This window comes from Bos javanicus, chromosome 28 (genome assembly GCF_032452875.1).
Source record: "Bos javanicus breed banteng chromosome 28, ARS-OSU_banteng_1.0, whole genome shotgun sequence".
Classification (NCBI taxonomy): domain Eukaryota; kingdom Metazoa; phylum Chordata; class Mammalia; order Artiodactyla; family Bovidae; genus Bos; species Bos javanicus.
This window is the reverse complement of record NC_083895.1, coordinates 45,178,135-45,202,877: the sequence shown is the minus strand read 5'-3', so window position 1 is coordinate 45,202,877 and position 24,743 is coordinate 45,178,135. Positions and strand designations below refer to the sequence as shown.

The window sequence follows — 24,743 nt, the reverse complement described above, 5'->3', positions numbered from 1 at the left end:
ATGTGGTATCAGTTCCCCACAAGGATCGAACCCATGCCCCCAAGAGTAGAAGCGAGGCGTCCTTCCCACTGAACTGCCAGGGAATTACCTCTCAGTGGTTTTGACAGGGGAGGCTCCAGCAGGTAAAATAATGGAGGAGAGTGAGGCCAGGGTATTTACCTCCCCGGTTCCCCCTTGCTGAGTGACCACAGGTTGTTGCATTTCTCTGGTCAAGCGGTCTTCTCCACTCAGCTACTGTCTTCTGAACCCATGTCCTCCCATCATCCCTTGAGGACCAGGGATGATGTATCTATTAGTTCGTTAGGGCTGCCATACAAAGTACCACAAACTAGGTGTTAAATTACAGAAATTAACTTTTGTACAGTTCTGGAGGCCAGAAGTATGAGATCAAGGTGTTGGCAGGGTTGTTTTCTTCAGAGTCGTCTCTCCTTGGCCTGTAGATGGTCATCTTCTCCCCGTGTCTTCCCATGGCCTTCGTTCTGTCTCTCTGTCCTAACCTCCTCTTCTTATAAGGACGTCAGTTACATTGGACTAGGGCCCACCCTAATGACCTCCGTTTAACTTAACAGTTTTTAGGGTTTTTAAAGACCCTATCTCCAAATACAGTTCTGTGTTTGGAGGTCCTGGGGGTTAGAATTTCAAATAAATGAGGGATGCAATCTAGCCCAAAACAGATGGCAACAGAGGCTCCTGGCCTCTCACTAGCCCCAGGGTTACTATCCCATCCTGAGTTGTTTTCCTAAATCCTGCCCACACCTCTGTAAACACTGTTATTAACTCTCCCCAACTACCTAGTCTTAGTGTACCATTTGCTTCCTGTCCAAATTCTGCATGATTTATAGGGGCTCACCCAAACAGTACACATTAGAAAGGGGACCTCATTCTCAAAGTGGTAACCATTGTATACCTGGGAAAAACTGCTCTCCCATTCAAGCATTCAAACTAATATCTTACTAATGCATTACTATTTTCATGTCTGGTCAAGACATGACCAGAGTTCTTTATTCCTTTTGAGAAAAGAAAACAAGTTATTTTGATGTGGGACGGCTCTAGGCATATGTAGATTGGCAATGCCAACAGGACAGATACAGTGCTATTACTGAGTGTTACAAGTACACTTGCCACTCCCTTTTCCTGCTCAGACCCGGAAGATTCTTCCCACAGTCACTTACTCCCAGAAGGCTCTCTGGCGCTGATCCCTGGAAAATCCACCCTTTCCCAGAGCAGGAATCTCTGGGCAAAGAAGCTGCTGCTGTTTGAGACAGCTGCCACCCAAAGGGGGCTACTCCTTCCTCAGGTGAAGCTCAATTTTCTCCCTTTGTTCTGAACCTGTGTGTGACCCTTTTGTTTCTTCAAACGTTCCCAGCTGAATTGTCACCCGGCTCAAAAATCCTCCTTTTTGATCTGAGGACAAATATTAAGTGACTGACTAAAGCAATCAAGACACTGACGTAGGCCCACTGTGTACACACACCACTCGGGGTGCGTGTGTGTGTGTGTGTAAGAGGGGGAACAAAGATAAATAAGCCCTCTCCCTATTCCTCACGTACTAACAGCCGTGCCAGATACTGAAACGAGCGGAGCTCAAGACAGCTCCTTTCCCCAAGCTTACTTTCTCTTTGGGGTTCATGGTTAATTGTCAGCACAGTCGCTCCGCACACTGCGTATCCCTCTCTACCTTTTCTGGAAACATTCTTATTCCTTCTTTTAATTCTTATAATCCCCTTTACTAAAGATGTATTTTTCACCACGCGTGAAGCGCTAGCCACAATCCAGAGATCAGCAACCAGGACCACTTCCGCACTCGGCTCGCAGGTAGAAAAGCACGGCTGTGTCACGAGCTCAAACCACGTGGCCTCACCCGGGTTCAAAATCACCCCTACAGCCGGCGCATGCGCCCTAGGCCCCGCCCGCGCACGGCTGTCGGGTCACTGTTGGGGGCGGTGCTTACGGCGGCAGGCGACGTAGAAGACGCACGCGCCGCGCCCGGTCCTAGTCCAAGTTCTACGGCGGCTGACTGCGGCTGCTGCGTGTACGTTTCCGTACGGGTGGCCGCGCGGCCCTGGGGTGAGTGTTCTGGCGGCCTGGTTGAATGTCAGACGGGACGTGTCCGGGGCCCGCTCCGACTCTCCAGGCGGCCGCAGCCCCGCCTGGACCCCTGGCAGCCGGGATGGAGCCCTTTCGCGCGGGCGGCCAGGAGCGGGCCCTCGGGCTGGGCGCGCGGCTGTCGCGCCCTCCCACCTGCGGCCGGAAGTGCTGCTCGGGAGCGCTCACCTGGGAGGACCGGTGGGGGTGGGGGGCCCCCTGGCTCCGCCGAGGGCAAGGTGGGCCGGCGACTAAGCATCAGCTTTCCGGCTCTGTGTCCTGCCCCCCCCCCTCCCGCCGCCCCCCGCAATTAGGGTCAGCCCGGCCCTGTTTGATCTCGGTTAAAACTGGAGTTGTTATTTGAACGAGACATTCGGGGTAAAAACAAGTCAGGCAGTTGATATAGTCAAGTGGGAGTATGTGAAGGAGGATTGAGCAGTCCGCATATAAATGCTGTAGCATAAAGATTTCCCACGTAGCATCTTATCTTCACTGCTATCACCAGTTCCAAGCTCCTGTCACTTGTCACCCGTACGGGCCCCAGCATGTCCATGTTGCGCTGTTTCCTCCAATCCATTATCCGTACTGTAGTCCAGCTGGTCTTTACAAACATAAATTGGGTCATGGCATTATCACCCTGATTGAAACTGTTAGAGTCACTCCATTACACTTGGAGAAAAATCCAAGTTCATGTTTCCCTAGGCTCCCTGTGATCTGGTCCTTGCCCATGGTTCCATCTTCAAGTACACCCCTTCCCCTTCCCAGTTCTGCATATATACAACTAAACCTCCAAACCAGTATCCAGCGCCTCCCACAGACGCCCCAGTTCTGAAAGGAGGACAATGAAGATACTGTTTTTCCAGATGGTTAAGTCTTGCAGAGTGTTAGAAGACGTTCTGTAAATGAGTCATTATCAGTTTCTTTAACTCTGTAATTCATGTACAATAAAGATTTGTCAGAATGCTCCAGCCTTCTTCCAGTTTTTCAATAGCACCAACTCTTACCAGCCTTAGAAATCACACATGCTGTTTGTTTGCAAAATACTCACTTTTGGCCTGTTATTTCATCCTTCAGATGCTGGTTCACATATCAGTTTATCAAAGAGGTGTCCCTGACCTCACATCTACTTCTCTAATATCAGTTAGGCTCCTGTGTTATTTTGTTATAAGAAGTCTGTACTTTTCTATAGCAGTTACCACAGTTATATTTGTGTGTGTTTAATTTATGTATAAATACTTATTTATGTTGGAGAAGGAAATGGGAATCTACTCCAGTATTCTTGCCTGGGAAATTCAGTGGACAGAGGGGGCTGGCTGGCTACAGTCCATGGGGGAGCAAAGAGTCAGACATGACTGAACAACTAAGCGTGCATGTATTTATGTAGGTAAATACATATGTATAATTCTTAAAATACATGTCATCCGCAAGAGCTCCAAGTTCTATGCAGACAGAAACTCTTTGGCAGAGTACATTGTCTGGTGTAATTGACTCAGTAAATATCTATTGAATGTCAGCTGATTTATTTCGCTTCTGAAATAATTCTGCCTTCTAACCGGAACTTCCTGGTTTTCATCTCTTATTCCCAGGAGACTTGCCCTTTAGTGTATTCTCCAAGTGGCTTCTTGATCCCTTTCTTCCTTCTTTTCTCTTTTTCACCTGCCTTTTCCTTCCTCGCTCTTCAGTGCCTCCTGGCTTGTTTTTTTTTTTTTTCTTTCCCTAATCTGCCCAGCTTGGACCCCAAGGTCAGTTACTTGAAATACTCAGCATCTTTTAAAAAAAGTTATTTTTAATTGAAGAGTAATTGTTTTTACCATGTTGTATTGACTTCTGGCACGTCTTCTCAGCATCTTTACCCCCAGGCAACATCTGCTTTTCTACCCTGAAGACGCCCAACATTGGCATTTCCCCTGGGACTGCTGATTACTGAAGGAGGAAGCTGGGGTTGTTGGCAGTTCCTGGTTGGGGAACCAGCCTCTGGTAGGCCTCCGCACCTGTCACCAGTGTTCGTTCCCCGTCAGCTTTTCTCTTCTACAGGTTACTTAGTTCCGATTCTTACTCTCCCCCACCTCCCATCCCAGCTGTGTCCCGTGACTCAGGTAATGCCCAATTTCCTGCCTTATAGAGTATTTTCTCTGTGGTCCACCTAAGCTGCTCTCTGCACCTGTACGTTCAGGTCCATCAGGAGTCATCCTCCTGCCAGAGTCAGAGACAGGTGTGCTGTGCCCTCTTCACTTCTGTACTTGCTGCTGTCTCATATACTGCTTTCTTTGCAGATTATCTCCCTAGTCCCCACTCGCTGTTCATCCTATAGTTTTTCTTGACCAAATTTTCCTTCCCCATCCTTTAATTCCTTTATTATTCCAGTGATCTCTCTCTGCCATAGCCTATCCTTAGGCCTCTATTTCCTTATCTACCCATTTCTTATCCCACTATGGTCTGATTTTTTTTTTTCCCCTTTGCTAAGATTTCTTTTACTAAGATAACCACTGATCAGCTTTCCAAATCCACTGGAACCTTTGGAGTTTCCTTAGAACTTGCCCTGTTATTTCCCACATTTGACCATTCCTTCCTAACTCCTTATTAGACGTTGTCTCCAAACATCGTTATTTTAAGCTTGTCTTTGCACTACAGAGTTATTACTTAATATTTTGATTGATTAGTATATGTTTTAAGAACTGAAAAGGAAATCCTTGTATACATACAAATAAGAACAATGAAAAAATTCCAGCTAGTATGAAGGCTCGGAGCCAGAATCCTCTCTGTTGAAAGTAATAGAGTGCCAGTCTGATCCTTTCTTCTGGAAATAATCAGAAGGGCCCCAGGTAGAGGAATTTTCTTTCTCTGCTGTTCACTTTTAACCTTTTCAACCTTAGCCTCTTTCTTATCCTCTAAAAGAATCTCTGGTCCCTGTCAAGTGCCCTGGGATCCCTGGGGCTGTTTACTCTGCTGATATTTCCAGATTTTCTCTAGAGCCCAGATTCATATTTCTGCCTGCCTTCTGGCCGGACAGCTTTGGCTGCTTACCATCTGCTTCCTTTCTGATTCAAATTTCGTGACTGAATTCACCAGTGACTCAGTTGTCCAGACCAGACTTGTTATTTTAGATTCCCCTCTGAGCCTGCCTTTCCACATGTATGAGCACCTTATGTGTGTCAGATCGTGGGTCATGTGCAGAACTCACTTTGTCTGTGTTTTTTGAACTCCAGATCCAGTGCACTGTCCCTTCTTCTGTGTCCGCCTGGCCTCTTGTCTGTGCCTCTTTTATCGACGTGCCCCACTGGCATGCTTCTCCAGTGGAGAGTGAGCCCCTCGGGACAGGGTGACACTAAGTTCCTGGCATCTTTGTATCCTCGTGCTTGGCCACTGGCATCACTTTATTTAATGAGGAATGAGTGGAGCTTGTTGGGGAACTTGTGAACATTTCATAGAAATAAAGAGTTTATTCACGGTTAAGTAAAAAGATAAGCTGTCACTTAAATCTATTTAAAAGTATTTATTAGATGGAGTTATACAGGCAGTATAGCAAACATATTTTCATTTTCATTCGAGGAGTTCCTCATTTCTTGTTGTAAAATGTGAAAGTTCCCCTTCATTCCTACCTTCTCCTTCTGTCTCCCCCCTTCCAACGCTAAAGGTTTAGTATGTATCTTCACATCATTTTGAATGCATTCCTTGCACACAGATGTGGGTACACATTTTTTTCCAATATAAATGCCTTCATACGACATGGCTTTTCATTTTATTTGACTTTCATATTGTTACTGTTGAGAGTATTTAATGCTGGTTTAAGACCATTATACATGCTACAATAAATAGCCTATGTATATGTGAATATTTCTCTGGAATAAGTGCCTAGTAATGTGCATTTTAAATCTTGGTAGATATTGCTAAACTGCCTTCCAAAAGAATTTTACTAATTTATATTCCCACCAACGTTATGTGGAGGTGGCTCTTTCTTACGTGTGGTGGATATTATCAGTCATCATGTTTTTGCCAGCTTGTTGGTGAGAAATACCATGCATTGAAATGGAGTTATTTTTAAGACTTTTAATTAACTGAGGTTCTGATTTGAGTGGTGTTATTTATTATCTCTTTTCAGAGGTTTCTACTTATTGGAATAAATAGTCAACCTAAAAGTTTCCAGTGTTGGATGTGTAGAGAACCTCTACCAGTCTGTCTGCTTAAGTCACTGGGTCTGATGTCCAGTTGATCATGCAGCTCTAATGCGGGTCTTTGTGCCATAACGCAGTGAAGAGGCTCGCTTGGAAAGCAGCAGTGAAGTGACTTCACGTGATTTGGAGAAGACTGCGGGCATCACTTGGGATACTGGTTGCCAGCTTTCTCAGCTGGGTACCCCAGGGTTCTTGATGATACTGCATTTCTTTTTCTGTTGTTGGGAATTTTCCTTATTATCAGAACTCAAGAAGATCTATAGTTTTTGCTCTTTTAAGAGAAATAATACTTGGAAACTTGAATTTATGTAATTGGAGGATTATTGGTCTTTTGAGAAATGAATCTGCTTTAATTATGAAATATTTGCTAAACTTTATAAATACAATTCTATATAACTGATGGGCTTGCTGAAAAATTTTTTCCTTTTAGATAGTCTGAAGAGGATGCCAAATGAAAGAATCCCGCACTCAAGTCAGACTCAGGAGCCAGACTGTTCACGGAGCCAGGATGTCAGTGGCAGTGAGGAGGGGACAATCAAGCAGGAGAAGGATGGCGACATGGACCTGGGGCAGAGCCTCCCCTCTTGTTCCTCTGCTAATGGACCCTCCACTTCCACCGAAGGGTGTCTCTTGGAACTTCCCAGGAGAGGGCCAGCCCTGCTGCACATCGACAGACATCAGATCCAGGCCGTGGAGCCCGGTGCACAGGCCCTGGAGCTGCAGGGGTTGGGTGTAGATGTCTACGACCAGGATGTGCTGGAGCAAGGGGTGCTTCAGCAGGTTGGTAGCGCCATCCATGAGGCCAGCTGCGTGGCCCAGCTCGCTGAGGCGGAGAAGGAGTACCGGTCAGTCCTGGACGACCTCACGTGAGTGTGGACCACCTTCTCTCTGATTTTACTTACGACTGAAAAATGTAGACAATACCTGTGGTAGTCCAGAAATTGAGGGGATTTATAGAACCTTTAATCAGAAAATGGAGTCAGTAAGTCCTTGACCTGTGTTTAAACCCCAGCCCTCAGGAGCATTGTAAACAGTAGTTACTCAGTTCAGTTCTTGGCAGCTTGTTTACACATGATGTCCTGGAGAGAAGTGCTGTTCTCTGGCCCAGATCTCACAAGCTTGTGCACAGATGGTTCTCAGGAGAGGTGTTTGTGAAGATCTGATGTGTCCACTCCAGATAGCAGGAACGTCCCCCGGCCCTCTCCCCCATCCTATAGTTTCTTTCTAGTTTCCTGTTCCTGAACCGAGGACCAGTCTTTTGGTACCTTTTCAGATTTGCATTTCTGGAAACAGTGAGAAATCCCTCCCTGCTTTTCCTTTCTTCCATTGTACTTTTGCCTCTCTAAGGAAAGGTGAAGTGCCATGGAGGCTCACTTAGGCTTTAGAGGAGAAACGGACCTGGGCTGTGCTGAGCAGAACGCGTTGGTTGTGGAGAGGCCTGGACCTGGGCTGAAAGAGGGGGCAGAGGATTGAGGTGAGCTCGCGCTCCATTGCCAGTCTGCCCCCCATAGCCAGTGTGCTCAGCCGAGCGTGCTGCAAGCAGGGAGAGAAGGAGGCCAGGTGGAGGGGTGGGGCGGCGTCAGGTGGGGCGGCGGGAGGAGGAGGGGAGAGTATGGAGCTGCTGCCCCTGCGGAGGGCGCTGTGCACTCCTGGCACCCAAAGGGCCTGTTCTCTGCTCACAGTTTTCTGGTGTGTTCTTTGAGCCTCTTGAGCAGCAGGTGTTCTCCAATAGTTGTAGTCTGACCTTCAGGTGTGAGGACCTTGGAAATGTGTCCACTGCTTGCAGAGGTGACAGAGCAGGGTGCTGCAGAGTCATGAGCTGCCCAGTGCTAGACAGAGGGTGACACGTGGTGCCAGGACCACCAGTGAGTTGCGTTGATAACGTCTTTTCTGCTGAAATCCACAAAGGATACAGACAGCAAATTACACAAGTGTCAATATTGAATTTGTCTTTTGAAAGTTGGGAGTTGCAATTCTATGTCTTATTTTAGGAGCAGTCTATTATAAATTGGCTTTTTCTGTTTGTACTACAAAGTGTAATAATATAGCTGTAAGTCTTCTAGTCATGCAAAAGAAAAATACTGTCACAGATGTCTGATTTATATAAGAAATGTTTAAATATGTTTAGTACTTTTCCAAACTTTGGGAAACTCCCATAATGGGCTTTAAAAACCCATGTTTGGGTTGCTGCTAATGGGGTAGTCTGTGCGTATTTGGGGCAAGGAGTATATGGGAAATCACTGCCTTCTCCTCAATTTTTCTGTGTACCTAAAACTGCTCTAAAAAATCATCTTAAAGAAAAGTGTATGCATTTTTTCATATAAAAGGACAACATTGCCCATCATTTTTGCATAGTCTCTTGAATAGACACTTAAAATGCTTATAGGCTGAATGAATCAGTTTGCCAGTGGAAATAAGCAGATTAAAATTAGCCAGATTAAAAAAAAGCATGAGCGGTCGTCTTATATTTATAACAATTCTTCAGGTTCTGTTAGTGGCCAGAGAGTATGTTAGTCTGGTTTGGTTTCTCTAGTGTCTAGTTAATGAGAAGTAAAAGGGACATGTTGTTAGCATTCCTCTTTTCATATTCTTCTGTAAAAAATGTTACCAGAGTGGAAAATAGAGATTTTCTCTTACTTTTCAGGTCATGTACGACATCCTTAAGACAGATTGATAAAATTATTGAACAACTTGGCCCTCAAGCTGCCACCAACAAAGACATCAGCAGGAAACTAGACTCTGTAAAACGACAGAAGTGTGACAAGGTGACTCCAGAAAACACTTAAGTCTCGGGTTTTGAAAAAAAGTCATTATTTAAGCTCATGTAATATTTAGGAAATAAGTATTTCTGAGAAGTACTTGTAAGATGTGGAGCAGATCTACAATAGAGAATTAAATTTTATGCATTTAATTTTTTGGCTGTTTCCCTTGAACATCCTCGGTTTAAAGAGTGTTTCTAAAAATACATGCACACATGTGCAGGCACCTTGGCAGCTGAGAGGAAGCCCCCTGTTTTGACTTTTCGCCTCACTCCCGTGCTTGCACGGGCTCCCTCGCGTCGCCGCTCTCTCTCCCCCAGCTGAGGTTCCTCTCTGGCCCGCCAGCCTCTCGCCGTCTCGTCTCGTCTCGCGTGGACTTGGCCCTTTCCCTGCCCGGCGCCTGCCTGTGCTGACTGTTTCCCGCCAGCCCCACCCCACACCCGCGCGCTCTTCTAAGAGGCTGGCCTTAGTTGCCACCCAGCCACACTGACGGGGCTGCACTTAGGGTTGTTGGACTTACGGATGGGGAAGTGCCTGTTACTTTTGACATTGTTTTTATAAAGTCTGAGCATTTTTTAGAACTTACGTACACTCCATGACAACATGTGGCGGGGGGTAGAAATGACTCGTTTTAATCACCTTATTGCTGCCGTCCAGGGTGGCTAACACATGGCCTTGTGCTTGCAGTCGATCCCCTGCAGCGAGTAGGGTCCTCACGACGCCTGTTTGGGCTTTATCTTTGGGGGTCTCGTTAGCCTTGGCTCCTCCTTCTGCCTTCCACTCAACGGTTCGTGGTCTTCACCACACTGACTCCTCACTTACCTCCATAGCAGCAGCTCACTCATTGCTTACAGTGGAGTGAGGCAGCCGGGGTCTCCCCAGAGCAGACGGGACCGTCTGGCCTCTGTGGGAGCGTGTGAATACGGGGCTTCTGGTGGGTTGGAGTTTCAAAGAGCAGCGAGGAGCACTTAGGTACTAGTCTAACATGCTTGTCTACTCCTGTCTTTCTTTAGCTCTTCTCTGATGTTTAGAGAGAGACTGTTCAGAGACAGGCTGTTTTAAATGAGAATTTGCTGAGAAAAAACCTGCAAGATAAAACAAATTACAAGTCGTTACAACATGGTGTCCATAATCAGGATGTCCCCTCGCCCCACGCTCATGTCTGCTGTTTAAACATTCTTGACCTGGGAAAGAAGAACCACCTACCATAGGCCTAGTTAACTGGGGAGTCCCTAGGAATGGCCACATAGTGAGCTCTGGTGATGTAGGAGGAAGACAAAACAAAGGGGGGCCCAGGAAGGACAGAGTAAGAGGGGCTGTCAAAATAGAGTTTATTTTCCAATGTTGTGATTGAGTAGTGTACTATAAAGGACAGTCATAAATGTGGTAGGTTATCAGGGGGGTTACTGTTTCCACTGTTTGAACACTGATGTGTTTCTTTGCCATAAAGCCTATTGACCTCATAGCCCTTTGGCTGCTAAGGTCAGAAACAAATGCAGTGATCTACCCAGTGTGTGACGGGGACGCCAAGAAGAGCAGGGCCGCCTCCCAAGTCAACAGTCAGTGCATGTGGGGCTTAGGTGCTTACCAGTAGTGGACTGTGCCACCCGGTCAGGGGGACGGGGACGGGGTGCCGCCTGGGGGAACACGCTACTTCCTGCGAGAAAAGTAGCAGTTACTCAGATCAGTTTCTCTGTAGTAATAGTAACATATGGCCGTTGTGTTTTATTTTTATTCTGGCCTTGATTAAAGTGTTTAAAATTTTATGATGCTGCCTTTTGTATTTAATCATTTCACTGCTGTTTTTTTGTATTCACCATTTACCATTTAAGGAACAACAGCTGAAGAAGATCACGGCAAAACAAAAACGACTCCAGGCCGTCCTCGGAGGAGCAGAGGTGAAGGTGGAACTCGGCCTCGGCGGGCTGGAGGAGGAGGATGCTGGTGAGGTCCTGGGTGGGGTCTCTGTTCCGAACTGCTGCCTGATGCCTCTGCTCCGTGGAGGGTGTCTCTTCAGTCCCAGCCTGGGTGTTTGGACAAATACATTTATTTGCTTAGTGTCAAAACAAACGCAGGCCATTGTATTCTCTACAGCTATAGAACCTAGCCTAACCCTAACTCTAACCCTAACCTGGGTCTACCAGTCTGACTCGTTTGTATTTTCCTGTCTTTCTTTAGCAGCTCTTTGATGTTTAGATAGAGACTGTTCAGAGAGAGAGAAACTGTGAGATGGAACGAATTAGAAGTCTTTGGGGGCTTCAGAGAATGAAAGTAAATTTTTAACTCAGCCTAATAGAGGCTCCTGGTGCCCATTTAGTAAGTATTACGTTTAATAAATTAGAAATCTTAACATTTTGTATAATTAACTTCATAAAGACACCTAACATCTTGATTGAATTATGTTTTGTTGACCCAGTATCATCAGTCAGCATTCATAGAATTGCTTTTACAAATCTTTTTGGAACCTGTTTGACAGGCTTTCTAACCATCAATTCTGTTGTTAAGGCATCTTAATTCAGGTTATTTAGTTCATGGCCATGATTTTGCTTATATCACTGCCCTGGATGGGTGTCTTTTGGAAAACCTTTTGGGAAGATACGTAAGCTCTGAAACGAAATGCCTTGAGTGTCAGTGTGTGTGTGTGTGTGTTTAGAAATTGTTGGTAGCTGTTCAGTTATTTACTAGTTGAAATACAGATTTAAGCCCTTCAAGCAAACATTTTGTGCTGGCTCCATTCAGTAAGACAAGAGAATTGTGAAGACTCAACTGAGGTGACGGAAAAAGATACTAGCTGTGCTGTGAGAGTTGTCTTACAGGGTCCACCGGGCCTGTGGCCAGTGCTTCCTGCTGCTGAAATGCTGTTGTTTCTCGTTAGTAAAAAACCGTTTCTTGATCTGGCTGCCTAGAACTTGCTGTTATCTTTTGCTTCGTATTGTTTGTTTAGTAAAAGTCGGCCCAGGGGTAATTGTTGCTTCCCCCAATCCAAGAGCTCCGCTTGGCCTGTCTATAGCAGCTGCTACTTCCCTGCCTCTCAGGAGCCATGTCTCTCTGCTGGTTTTTCTTTCAGCCTTCTGGCCATTTCTATTTAGTTGTTTTTGACCAGATTTTCTAGGCTTATCTTAAATAGTAATTACTCTCAGAATTTCTCGCTGAGCCCTCTTTTTATAATACTGCGTCTCCCCAAATAATCTTACCCCTTCCCTACGGCTTCTCTAGCCACCTGTACACTTACGGCCTCTCCCTTTTTCTGAACTCCTGTTTCTTATTATCTCTTTCCACTGGGCCTCTAGCCAGCACTTAGGCTCCTGGTCTCTCTTATCACCGTTCCTCGTCCATCCTTTCTGTGCTCCCTCCCTTCTCCCTGGTGCTCTGTGCCCTGTCTGGGGAGGCAGGAGAGCAGAGTGTCTGGGCTTTATGCGCCCCAGCTCTTTATTGCCCAGGTCCCTTCTCCCTGGCGCTCTGTGCCCTGTGTGGGGAGGCAGGAGAGCAGAGCATCCAGGCTTTATGCACCCCAGCTCTTTATTGCCCAGGTCCCTTCTCCCTGGTTCTCTGTGCCCTGTCTGGGGAGGCAGGAGAGCAGAGCGTCCGGGCTTTATGCGCCCCAGCTCTTTATTGCCCAGGTATAGACCTTGGCTACATTCTTTAACCTTCCAAGTCTGTCTTGAGATGGGCATAAGCATAGTAGACCTTCCTTTCTTTGCTCCCATGCTTTTCTGAGATTTCCTTTCCCTTGCTCTCCACATAATGATCCATTTCTTAATCGTTGTGAGGATTATCTGATTAAAGAATCCTTCCCTGGAATTCGGTGGGATAAACTTTGCAACGGTTGGCTTTGCTCCTCTGATCCAGGATGATATGAGGTGCTGCTATCACCTTTCCTGTTACATTGTACTGTAGTGTAGTAATGTAAGAAAAGAAAGAAAACCATCACTATTTACGGAATGTGTGATTGGTCATCGTATCGAAAGTCATATCTTTCAAGAATCAGTGGGCATTCTATGTGAATTTAGCAGTGTCATTGAACACAAGGTCCGTATAGAAAAATCAGTCATATTTCTGCATATGAGCAAAAGTAAAAAATAAAAATTTAGTAAAGATGGCAATTATAATCAAAATCAAAATACCTGGCAATAACTCTTAGTTTAAAAAAGTAGTTTTCTTTGGTGCTGTCTACATTAAAAACAACAAAATGTCATTGAAAAATTAAGAGAAGACAAATGAGGGAGATACACCATGGTTATAGATGGAAGGTACAATGTTGTAATGATGTCAGCTCTGTCCTTCTGCAGCTTCATCCCACCCCAGTATGAACCTCAGGGAGTTTTCTGAGGGAGAGGGTGTAGGGTAGGAAGAGCAGGCTGAGGTGAATGACACTAGTGAGCGGATGGTAACATTTATATGAAAATGCATTGGGTCAGGAGTAGCCACAACGATCTTGAAGAAGAGTAAACTATCCAGACCCGTTACTAAGCTACAGTAAGTAAGACAGCAGTGCAGTCGTGGTGTAAGGCAGACCAGCACACCAGTGGGCAGGATAGAGGGCCAGCAAGCAGACCCACCCACATGTGGCCACTTGCGTTCATGATACATGTCTCAGTGCATGCCGTGGAGAAGGATCATCCTTCCGTTAAGTGTGCCGGGTTAATCCACATGAAGATGAAGTGAAGATTGGCCCATCATATAGCGCACTAAAGTAAATTCCAGATGGATTCTTCCAATGTGAAGGATAAAAAAAGCTTTAATAGTATAACAAAGTAAACATTTCCATGATCTTGGGGCAAAGATTTAACAGGACACAAAATGCTCACTGTAAAGGAAAAGATTTGATAAATGAACTATATTACAACTAAGGTCTTGTGTTTGCTGAAAGATCGCATAAAAGGCAAGCTGCTGCAGAATGGGAATAAATGTTTGTAGTGTCTGTGTTAATCCAGGGACTTGAGTCTAGAATGTATGAAGAATTCCTAGAGATCTTTTTTTTTTCTTTTTAAAGACCACCTGTGACAAAAATTGGCAAAAGATTTGGGCATTTCCTTACAAGAGGCTACCCAAAAGATCAGCAGATCTGTGTAGACGTTCACTTAGGGAAGTCTACATCACAGCCTTGGAACGGCTCTCCCGCACACCCACCAGAATGGCTGACATGGGAGGGCAAGGGTGTGGATCTGCTGAAACTCTGAAACACTGCTGGTAGAGCTTAAAATCGGCAGAACCACTTTGGAAATGTTCGGTGTTGTCTACCAAAGCTTAATATACCCAAAGAATTGTATACATAGCGTTACCAAAGGACATGTACTGGAATACTCGTAGCAGCGTTATTCTCAGTTGTCCAAACCTGGAAACTACCCACATGTCCATTAACAGTAGAATGGAGACATTGTGGTGGAGTTATATAATAGAATACCGCACTAACAGCAGTGAGCACCAACAGACTGCAGCCAAATTCAACAGCAGGCATGACTCACAGGCACAATTTTGAACATAAGAAGCCAGACACAAGCACAGACATTTCCAAGTTCAGTGCCAGGTGCAGCTTATCTGCAGTGTTAACAGGTCAGTGTCTAGTGGACTAGAAGCTGGGAGACACCATCAAAGGCGGTTTATGCTTCCTGACCTGGATGCTAGCGTCTAGGTATGTGGTGGTCCAGTTGCGCGGTCGTGTCCTACTCTTGCACCCCGCAGACTGTAGCCCACCAGGCTCTTCTGTCCATGGGATTCTCCAGGTAAGAATACTGGAGTGGGTTGCTATGTCCTTCTTCAGGTGTGTATGGGTATATTTTTCTGAAAGCTTACTGGGCTGTACGCTTAGGATTTCTGCACTTTCTGAGGCACGTTTTTCTTTAGTGTCCATTTAACGAAAACTGTGCTGGCGTTGTTGGCCTGCAGAGATGACAGGTTTTAGAATACGGTTTCCTTCCCAGTAAGCCTTACTTCCGTTGATGTTTTGGCTATGGATGTAGTAATTTTGCTACAGATCGATCTCAGCCGATGAAAGACGGTGGTTTCTGGGCGGCTCCCTGTCGCTACAGCGTGACTCCAGTTTCAGCGCGTCCCTTCCGTCAGTTGGCGTGTCTAATGTGGTGCCGTCCCGTAGACGTGGTTGCAGTAGTGGAAACGCTGTCTGTGTTGGTCGTCATGGTAGCCTTCAGCCACGTGTGGCTACTGAGCTCTTGAAATGTGGCAAGTACAACTGAAAAAAATGAATTCTCAGTGTAAATTTAAATGGCCACGTGGTGGCTATCCTATTGAATGGAGCAGAGCCACCATTTATGTCTAACCTATTTAGGAGCATGCTAATTCTTTAGAGTTCTGTTTTCAGTCCTGCTGTCTCTTGAATTTAAGTCCCTCTCAGAGCTGGTGTTAGCAGTGATGTGCAAACTTGGGAGATTGCTTCTTCAAGGACTACTCTTTCCTTGATAAGGAAACACGGCAAAATTTCCCTCTCTGTATGTTACGTATGACTGGGTCTGTCTTTGGATGCCCGGAAAGCATATTAATAATGCAGTATTCTGGGAAAAGTTACTGAGAAGTTACCGTTTTGAATTGGAGTGTGTCGGTTTCACTCTGTGCTTCATACATAGTATCGTACATCACTGATTCACTGATTTTTTTTGTGTGTGTGTGTGTGTCTCCGTGTTGAGTAGCACACACGTCTGTTGTTCTCCTGGAAAGTTTTATGTTAGTACCCAATGCATTGTCATCCCTTTTTCAGAAGCAGAGCCCTCCTGCCTTGGCAGCATGCTCATGCCCGCTCAGGAGACCGCTTGGGAAGAGCTCGTCCGCACTGGTCAGATGACACCTTTTGGTACCAAGATCCCTCAGAAGCAGGAGAAAAAGCCCAGAAAACTAATGCTCAATGAAGCATCAGGCTTTGAAAAGTATTTGGCAGATCAAGCGAAACTGTCCTTTGAAAGAAAGAAGCAAGCTTGTAATAAAAGAGCAGCTAAAAAAGCTTCGGCCTCGGCCACTTCTGAACCGAGCTCAGCACTCAATGAAAACAAACCAGATGAGAGAGGCAAAGCTGTATCGAAAACAGATAAACGCCTGAAAAAACAGATCAAGAAACTCCAGAAGAGGGCTCTTCAGCTCCAGGGGCAGGTCGGATTGCTAAAGGGAAAGAAACCCTGGGATTGTGATGTGAGACCAAACGCACAGGGGGACTCTGAGGATGAAGAGTCTGAGTACTTGCCCACAGAGGAGGAGCTGGAAGAGACGGTGGGTGCTGACCTGCCCGGGGAAGGCTCTGACTGGGAGCAGAGGCTGGTGCTCAATCGCCGGAAACGGCAGAAGAAAGTCACTGTGCAGGAGATCGATGATGACTTTTTTCCAAGTTCTGGGGAAGAAGCTGAAGCCACCGGAGGAGGCCGGAAAGTAGTGAGATGCCGAGACGATGGAGATGAAGATTATTATAAGCAGCGATTAAGGTCAGTCCACAGGGGCCGTGTTTTATTATGCTGCTACTGCTGCTAAGTCGCTCCAGTCATGTCTGACTCTGTGCGACCCCATAGACGGCAGCCCACCAGGTTCCGCCATCCTTGGGATTCTCCAGGCAAGAACACTGGAGTGGGTTGCCATTTCCTTCTTCAATGCATGTATTGTAGGTGGCAGGTTTATTAATAAATAAGAGTTCTGGCCTAGCTTAGTGTGTTAGACCCCTATTCATCCAAAGATTGGACTTCCTGCAGCCTTAGCCCAGTAGAACATCAGTTCAGTTCAGTCACTTAGTCGTGTCTGACTGTTTGCAACCCCATGGACCGCAGCACTCCAGGCTTCCCTGTCCATCACCAACTCCCAGAGTTGACCCAAACTCATGTCCATTGGGTCGGTGATAGAACCATCAGAACCCCTGAATCCTCAGTGGAGCTGACCCAAGATGTTTCTACTTCTGGGTCATCATTCAGATTTGGGGGCAAGTCTAAGAAGAAGAGCTTAAGGGGAAGGCTGGGTCAAGAGGCATGCGAAGGACTAAAGTAGGAGCTGTGTGCCTGCCTTTGGAGAGTGGGTGCCTTGCCACGAGGCTGGGGAGGAGGAGGAGGTTGGCTTGTGTGGCGTATGCTGGGTGGAAGTAATTTCAGGAGAACGTGTGTGCATGCTAAGTCACTTCAGTCGTGTCTGACTCTGTGCGACCCTGTGGACTGTAGCCCACCAGGCTCCTCTGTGCATGGGATTTTCCAGGCAAGAACACTGGAGTGGTTGCCATGCCCTCCTCCAGGGGATCTTCCCTACCCAGGGATCGAATCTGTGCCTCTTAGGTCTCCTGGACTTGCAGGTGGGTTCTTTAACACTAGTGCCCCCAGAAAGCCCAGAGAGCTGAAGTTTAAGTTTTAGTGTATGAAAGAATAAGATTGCTTTCCTCAATCCCTCCTTCCTTGTCTTAAAAAAGTCGTTGTTTAAGAATTTAAACCTTCTAGTGCCCGAAATGGGCTTCACATGTCCAGATACCCTTCCCACTGCCTTTTTTGTGTGTGCTAGAGACTAACTTTGGCTTCTTATTTCCATGATTTTGTCAGTATCTGGTGTAAGTAAGATAAAAGGAAGGTGGACACGTTTGTCTGTGGAGTTGGCATTGCCTGTTGCCACACATTTTTTGCGAACCAAGAAGACCAGTGTGCACGCTGCAGTGTCCACTGTGTCTCAGGGAGCACTGCGCTGTGTGACTCAGGGCTCAGCACTTGGCTTGCCAAGAGCACTGAGAAACTCAAGGTGGTGTGAGAATCTGCTTAACAGATAACTTTTTTTTTTTCCAGATTACTTTTTAAATATTTGCTCCCAGGATATTTTTTTCTCAATCCTCAACAGTTTTTTCTTTTTCCTCAGTGTAGGGAGACCTAGTTTATTGTAATTTTGTAGCTTCCCACTAACTAAAGGAGATCAGTCCTGGGTGTTTATTGGAAGGACTGATGCTGAAGCTGAAACTCCAGTACTTTGGCCACCTCATGCGAAGAGCTGACTCACTGGAAAAGACTCTGATGCTGGGAGGGATTGGGGGCAGGAGGAGAAGGGGGACGACAGAGGATGAGATGGCTGGATGGCATCACCGACTCCATGGACGTGAGTCTGGGTGAACTCCGGGAGTTGGTGATGGACAGGGAGGCCTGGTGTGCTGCGATTCATGGGGTTGCAAAGAGTCGGACACGACTGAGTGACTGAACTGAACTGAACTGAACCTTGGAGAATGAAGATTAACCTGATATTCTTTTCTTCTTGTTTAGAACTGCTGACATTCTCCATTCCTATTGCCACATATGGATATGCCACATATCCATATTCCCTACCTAACCTTTTAGAAGTAGGTGGAGCATAGTTCTTTTCATAAATGATTTGAGTACCTGCAACCTAGATCCAGGTCTTTAAGGGAGCCCTTACACTCAACACTGCAGTAATACCTTACGTGGCAAGACAGGGTTGAGGAGTGGCTTAATATTTGTCATTTCTTATTTCAACTTTAAAGTTACCTCACATGTTCCATATTTATAAAGTTGTTTGAGGGGTATTGCTCAATACTCTTGAACAGTGAGTGGCATATTTTTTCCTTGACTGCTGTAGAGAATTAATAAAAGTGTTAATCTCACCATATTGATTGTAAGTGGAATGAATATTCTTGCCATTAAATTGAGTCAATATTAAATGTATTTTAAGTATATCAGTATTTTGATCAAGAGCAGTTTGTTTTGATTGAATTTTAAATATGGGTTTAAATTCATGGCAATAAGTTTTTCTTAATAATGTTAAGATTGTAAAACTGTTATATCCAAAGCCATATCAGAAAGTCAGTTTTTGCTCAAGTTACAGTAGAATCTCAAATGAGTTTTAGAAATATCAATAACTCTAATTGCCACCAAAATACTATAGCTCTTAAAATTTTATAGCTATGGTTATTAAGGCAGCTGATTGTTAAACTGTAGACATCTACATTAAAACGTTTATATTGCATCTCCCTTGGTACTCTTGGGCTTGGGGGATGTTAAAAGAAACTAAAATGCTCAGGATTGAGAAGCATATTAAGGATATTTTAAAACTGCCAGTCACTCTATATTTTGTTATTTCTTGTTGTTGATCTTTGTAGACAGATTGAAATTGTAATGGTAACCCCTTGAGTGAAGAAAAAGATTAGGATTTCTTATCTTATTAATAGCATGGTTTGATGATTGATGATCAGAATAAAGCCCCATATAGTTTACAAGGGGCTTCCCTGGTGTCTCAGTGGTAAAGGAACCGCAGGAAATGCAGGTTCCATCCTTGGGTTGGGAAGATCCCCTGGAGAGGAAAATGGCAACCCACTCGAGAATTCTTGCCAGGAGGACCCAACGGACAGAGAATCCTACAGTCTGTGGGGACTGCAAAGAGTAGGACTTAGCAACTGAGCAACACCACCTCCCAGTTTACAACATAGAAAGTGAGTTTTTCCTGACGGTTAGAATTTAGAAGTATATGTCTAGGGCAGGTACCTTTTGAACTTAAGTGTGTGTTGAATTATATATATTTATATAACAGGGCTTAAATTATAACCATGCTAATTGTTTTGAACTGTTGGAAGTAAAAGTGGATGATTCCTAGACATCTCACCCGCCTAGTTCTCTCAGCTTGAGAGTCTTATGTCTTCATTAGCCCTAGGTTAGTCCTAACTAGGTATCTTTGGTTTTAGTTGATGTTCAGCAGGAATACCCTGTCACACCTTTTCTACAGCTTAACATTTTCTGGATCTGGGTAATAGCACTTACAATCCTACTTTCTCTGACTTAGCCAAGATTTCAGGCTAGGCTTGGAAGTTTTAACCATCTTTTGTACTGTCTGTGAACTTCGCCTTTTCCACATTTTTATCCTGTTTTCTTCTCTCCTGTTGCATTTGCAGGCTGTCCCCTCAGTGGTGTTCCCTGATTTTCATAGGTCTGGTTATGTACCGGGATGAATAGGCCACTTCTTAGAAGCAGTTATTCTGTTGGTTCTTACTCAAGTCAGTGCTAACAGGTCTTACAAAGCATCCATAATTTTTTATTTTAATTTTGTGGTACTCAAGTATCCATTAGGGTATGGCTGTCAGTTGTGAAGGCTTCCGTAAAATGCATTGCTTTAGGATCTAGGATCTCCCGGGGCCAAGCACTTAATAGAAATAAGATGCATTCGGTGTTGGGTGATGTGTCCCAGGTTGAGTCCAGAGTGGCCTGGAAGACCACGTTTCATACACGCACCTTTCCCCACCGGATGATCAGTCCTGGTTCCCCCAGTGTAGACGGTTCATTTCCCAGTTGAGATGTGAGGTCAGCTCTGTTGCTTCATCTTTATTCTCACTGCATGAATGCCCGACGCCATTCCTGCAAGGAATCTGCAGTCTTTTAGGGAACAAGGGCACAGATGGGACCTAGAGGGTGAAGAGTGTAATGACATCAGCTGGAGGGGCTTTAGGGGAGATTTTGTGGAGGAAGTTGGTCCCAGCACTGGGTCTGGTCTGTGGAGTGGTGCAGATATGTTGATATGGACTGAGGATGCAGGTTAAAACACTTGGCAGATTTACCCTCAAACTTCAGTGCATCATTGTTTCTGCAGGGGAAGTCCCTCATTCCAGTCGTTGATCCTGTGCGTATATATCTGTCACATGTTATAATTATAGCAGGGTGTACACTTTATCTTGGCCTTTTCAAGTTATCAACTTGCCCATGATCTCACTGGTTAAGAGCTGGGGTTTGAAGCCAGGACTTGGAGTTGGGTGAAATGGGCAATGTCTGTATACGGCCACACGGTGGTGCCAAGAAGCAGGACATGGCCACCCCTGCCTCCCTGGACTGAAACCAAACCCCAAACCCAGGTCAGTCGGCTGAAGGTTTGGGGAGGTTGCTGGGGTGTCTAGAAAACTTGACAGGTCTGATGTGGATGGGGAAAGAATTTTCCTCATGGTGTGGTGTAACCCGAATCTGTAGTCATGGTGCCCATTGATAAAACTGGTTTCTGATACATTTTTAATCTTAAAGGTTTTTCTTTTATCACATTTTAAACTTTATTTTAGTGTGAATAGCTTGGAGTTAAAAAGTCAGATGACTCCATTCATCGTGTGAATCTTGCAGAATACCTGCAGCCTCCACACGGCTAAACTGTCTGGGAAATGGTGTCTTCATCACCGCCCCCCCCCAAGCACTGTGGCTTGTGGCAGGGGTGAGTTGGACCCTGGTTTGCAGGGTTTGGCTGTATACATGCCTAGTTCTAGAAGGGGAGGGCTGTTGTTATTTTCAGGTGCCAGGAGGATAAATGCTGGAAAAAGTCTCTTGGATTCGAAATTTGGAGGCCTGAGCAAGGGGGGCATCCAGGAGGAAGGGGAGGAGGTTGTATGAGGACTAAGGTGACTGACGTTAGTGCATGCTTACCGCTTGGCAGTGCTGCGGGCTCTGTGGGCCCAGTGCTGTAGTCCTCACGGCCCCTAGGAGATAGGATCCCCAGCCGAGAAAGCTGAGGTCTTTTGTCCAGGGTAGCAGCAAGTGACAAGTCTGGGTTTGGGCTGGAGCTGCGGGTGGTTTGGTCAGGAGGGAGTGGCCTGTCAGCGTGGACTGGTGCCGTGGACCCAGAAGAGTGTGGCCTCAGTGATCAGTTTCTCCCATGGCTTGATGAGGACAACTTCAGCCTTCTGCAGGTCCCAGCCCTGGCTTGAAATGGTGCTAAAGTCTGTGGCTCCCACATTCCCAGCTGCTCTGTCTCCATTTTATTGTCTTCACAGAGCCTCTTCCTCTTTTCTGGAGCCAATCCCTTTGCATTGTGATTGTCCCATGTTTATCGTTCAATTAGATTTTTGTTTGCACTGCACTTAAATTCAGGTCACAGTTAGGCAAAGGCCAAATTACATTGTAGAGCCTGATTTGCTTGTGCCTTAAAAACAAAGCAAGCAAACGAACAAAAAAACCCCCAAATCATTTGATCTCTAAAAATCTGAATTTGGTTAAAATTTATCTAGATTTGACCCAGAGACTATAATTATTTATTGACAGTTCTTGTCATCAGTTTCTGGGAGCTAATTGCTTTCTTAAGAAATAAACTTCTATTCTTTTTTTTTCCTTTTTCTTTTCTTGTAGTAATCTATATTTTAAAGAGAAGAAAAAGTTAACTCCCTTAAGGAGGTTTCATAGAGAGCATCTTGGCTTCTTTTAAATGACGAAGCTAAGACACAAATGAAGACTAATTCTGCTTTGTGCTCCGCACACACCTCTCATCCTCAGCTCCAGTGCATAATTGTCTGCATCAGTCTTAATTTACTCTGTGAGATCTGGACTCCTAACTGAGGGTATTTCATCTGCTCAGATGTGCCAATTAAGTCCACCCAGATAGACCATAAAAAGGCAGATAAGAAAAGTAAAACACCGCGTGTCTCAATTTAGCAAATTAGACTAATCTGTGAGGGATTCTCAGCTGTCTGAAATAGAAAACCTATTGCACCACAGAAATGCAAACTATATTAAACACCCAGCTTGGTGCCTTGAATATATTTTTAAAAATCAAATTGTATGCACTGTGCTTCTGTTGTAGAATTTCTTCCATGGATATTGCAATAAGTGGAGAATGATCCTGATATTGAAATTTCACCCTATATTAGGAATGATTTAACTGTATGATGCGTGACTTTCCCCTCACAGTCACTACAGATCTTAGTGGCCCTTGCAACTTAAAACTGAAAACAGAGCAATAAGGTCAGTTGTAAATTTCAAGCAGCAAAATATGTGACTTCCTTGGAAATTTTGGAGCGGGCATATTCATTTTATTAATTTATGATCTCAGCCTCCTAGTATTTGACAGTTCCCATAAGAGGTATAGTCTGCTTTTTCTGTAGTTTAGTATGGGCATCTCAGTATAGGCAATACGGATTGAAGATAGACTTGCCTTAAGCAAGACAAGGCAAGTCTGCCGTTACCATTTTTCCAGTAGCATTTGCTCACTTCATATCTTTGTGTCACATTTATAATTCTCAGTATATCAGACTTTCATTATTGTATTTGTTATGGTGATCTATGATGAGTGACCTTTGCTCTCTAAAGGCTCAGATGATGGGTAACAGTTTTTTAACTAACCATTTTTTAATTAGGGTATGTACATTACTTTTTTAGACATAATGCTATTGCACGCTTACTGGACTACAGTATAATGTAAACGTAACTTTTATATGTACTGGGAAACCACAGAATTCATGTGTCTTGCTTTATTGCAATATTTGCTTTGTTGTGGAGGTCTGGAACCGAACCTGTGATATCTCCAAGGTGTGCCTGTGTATTGGTGTGTCTGGTATTAAGTATGTTATGTGTTTTTTCTTGAAGAGATCTCTAGTCTTTCCCGTTCTGTTGTTTTCCTCTATTTCTTTGCATTGATCACTGAGGAAGGCTTTCTTACCTCTCCTTGCCATTCTTTGAAACTCTGCATTCAAATATGTATATCTTTCCTTATCCCCTTTGCCTTTAGCGTCTCTTCTTTTCTCAGCTATTTGTAAGACCTCAGACAACCATTTTGCCTTTCTTTTTCTTGGGGATAGTCTTGATCACTGCCTCCTGTACAGTGTCACAAACCTCCATCCATAGTTCTTCAGGCATGGACTAGAGATCTATTCAAGAAAATTAGAGATACCAAGGGAACATTTCATGCAAAGATGGGCACAGTGAAGGACAGAAATGGTATGGACGTAGCAGAAGCAGAAGATGTTAAGAAGAGGTGACAAGAATACACAGAAGAACTGCACAAAAAAAGATCTTCACGACCCAGATAACCACGATGGTGTGATCACTCACCTAGAGCCAGACATCCTGGAATGCGAAGTCAAGTGAGCCTTAGGAAGCATCACTATGAACAAAGCTAGTGGACGTGATGGAATTCCAGTTGAGCTATTTCAGATCCTAAAAGATGATGCTGTAAAAGTGCTGCATTCAATATGCCAGCAAATTTGGAAAACTCAGCAGTGGCCACAGGACTGGAAAAAGTCAGTTTTCATTCTGATCCCAAGGAAAGGCAATGCCAAAGAATGTTCAAACTGTATGCAGGTCAAGAAGCAACGGTTAGAACTGGACATGGAACAACAGACTGGTTCCAAATTGGGAAAGGAATATGTCAAGGCTGTATATTGTCACCCTGCTTATTTAACTTATATTCAGAGTACATCATGCAAAATGCCGGGCTGGATGAAGCACAAGCTGGAATCAAGATTGCCAGGAGAAACATCACTAACCTCAGATACGCAGATGATACCACCCTTATGACAGAAAGTGAAGAAGAACTGAAGAGCCTCTTGATGAAAGAGGAGAGTGAAGACGACTTAAAACTCAACATTCAGAAAACTAAGATCATGGCATCCGGTCCCATCACTTCATGGCAAATAGATGGGGAAACAATGGAAACAGGGAAAGACTTTATTTTTTTGGGCTCCAAAATCACTGCAAATGGTGACTGCAGCCATGAAATTAAAAGATGCTTGCTCTTTGGAAGAAAAGCTATGACCAACCTAGGCAGCGTATTAGAAAGCAGAGACATTACTTTGCCAACAAAGGTCCGTCTAGGCAAGGCTAGTAGTCATGTATGGATGTGAGATTTGGATGATAAAGAAAGCTGAGCACCGAGGAATTGATGCTTTTGAACTGTGGTGTTGGAGAAGACTCTTGAGAGTCCCTTGAACTGCAAGGAGATCCAACCAGTCCATCCTAAAGGAAATCAGTCCTGAATATTCATTGGAAGGACTGATGCTAAAGCAGAAACTCCAATACTTTGGCCA

General features: G+C 44.9%; 1 protein-coding gene across 3 annotated transcripts in view; it reads left to right on the top strand.

Moving 5' to 3' along the window:
• The first annotated feature begins 1,937 nt into the window (after positions 1–1,937).
• ERCC6 (ERCC excision repair 6, chromatin remodeling factor) overlaps positions 1,938–24,743 on the top strand; it is a 72,647-nt gene continuing 49,841 nt past the window's right edge. For 2 of the 3 annotated variants that reach the window (XM_061405679.1, XM_061405678.1), the window contains exons 1-5: positions 1,938–2,067; positions 6,688–7,123; positions 8,902–9,022; positions 10,849–10,960; positions 15,729–16,440. In XM_061405679.1, coding sequence (XP_061261663.1) covers positions 6,702–7,123; positions 8,902–9,022; positions 10,849–10,960; positions 15,729–16,440 — 1,367 coding nt within the window. In that variant the 5' untranslated portion in view covers positions 1,938–2,067; positions 6,688–6,701. The remainder of the gene's footprint in view (positions 2,068–6,687; positions 7,124–8,901; positions 9,023–10,848; positions 10,961–15,728; positions 16,441–24,743) is intronic. The other variant, XM_061405680.1, reaches the window with a different exon arrangement.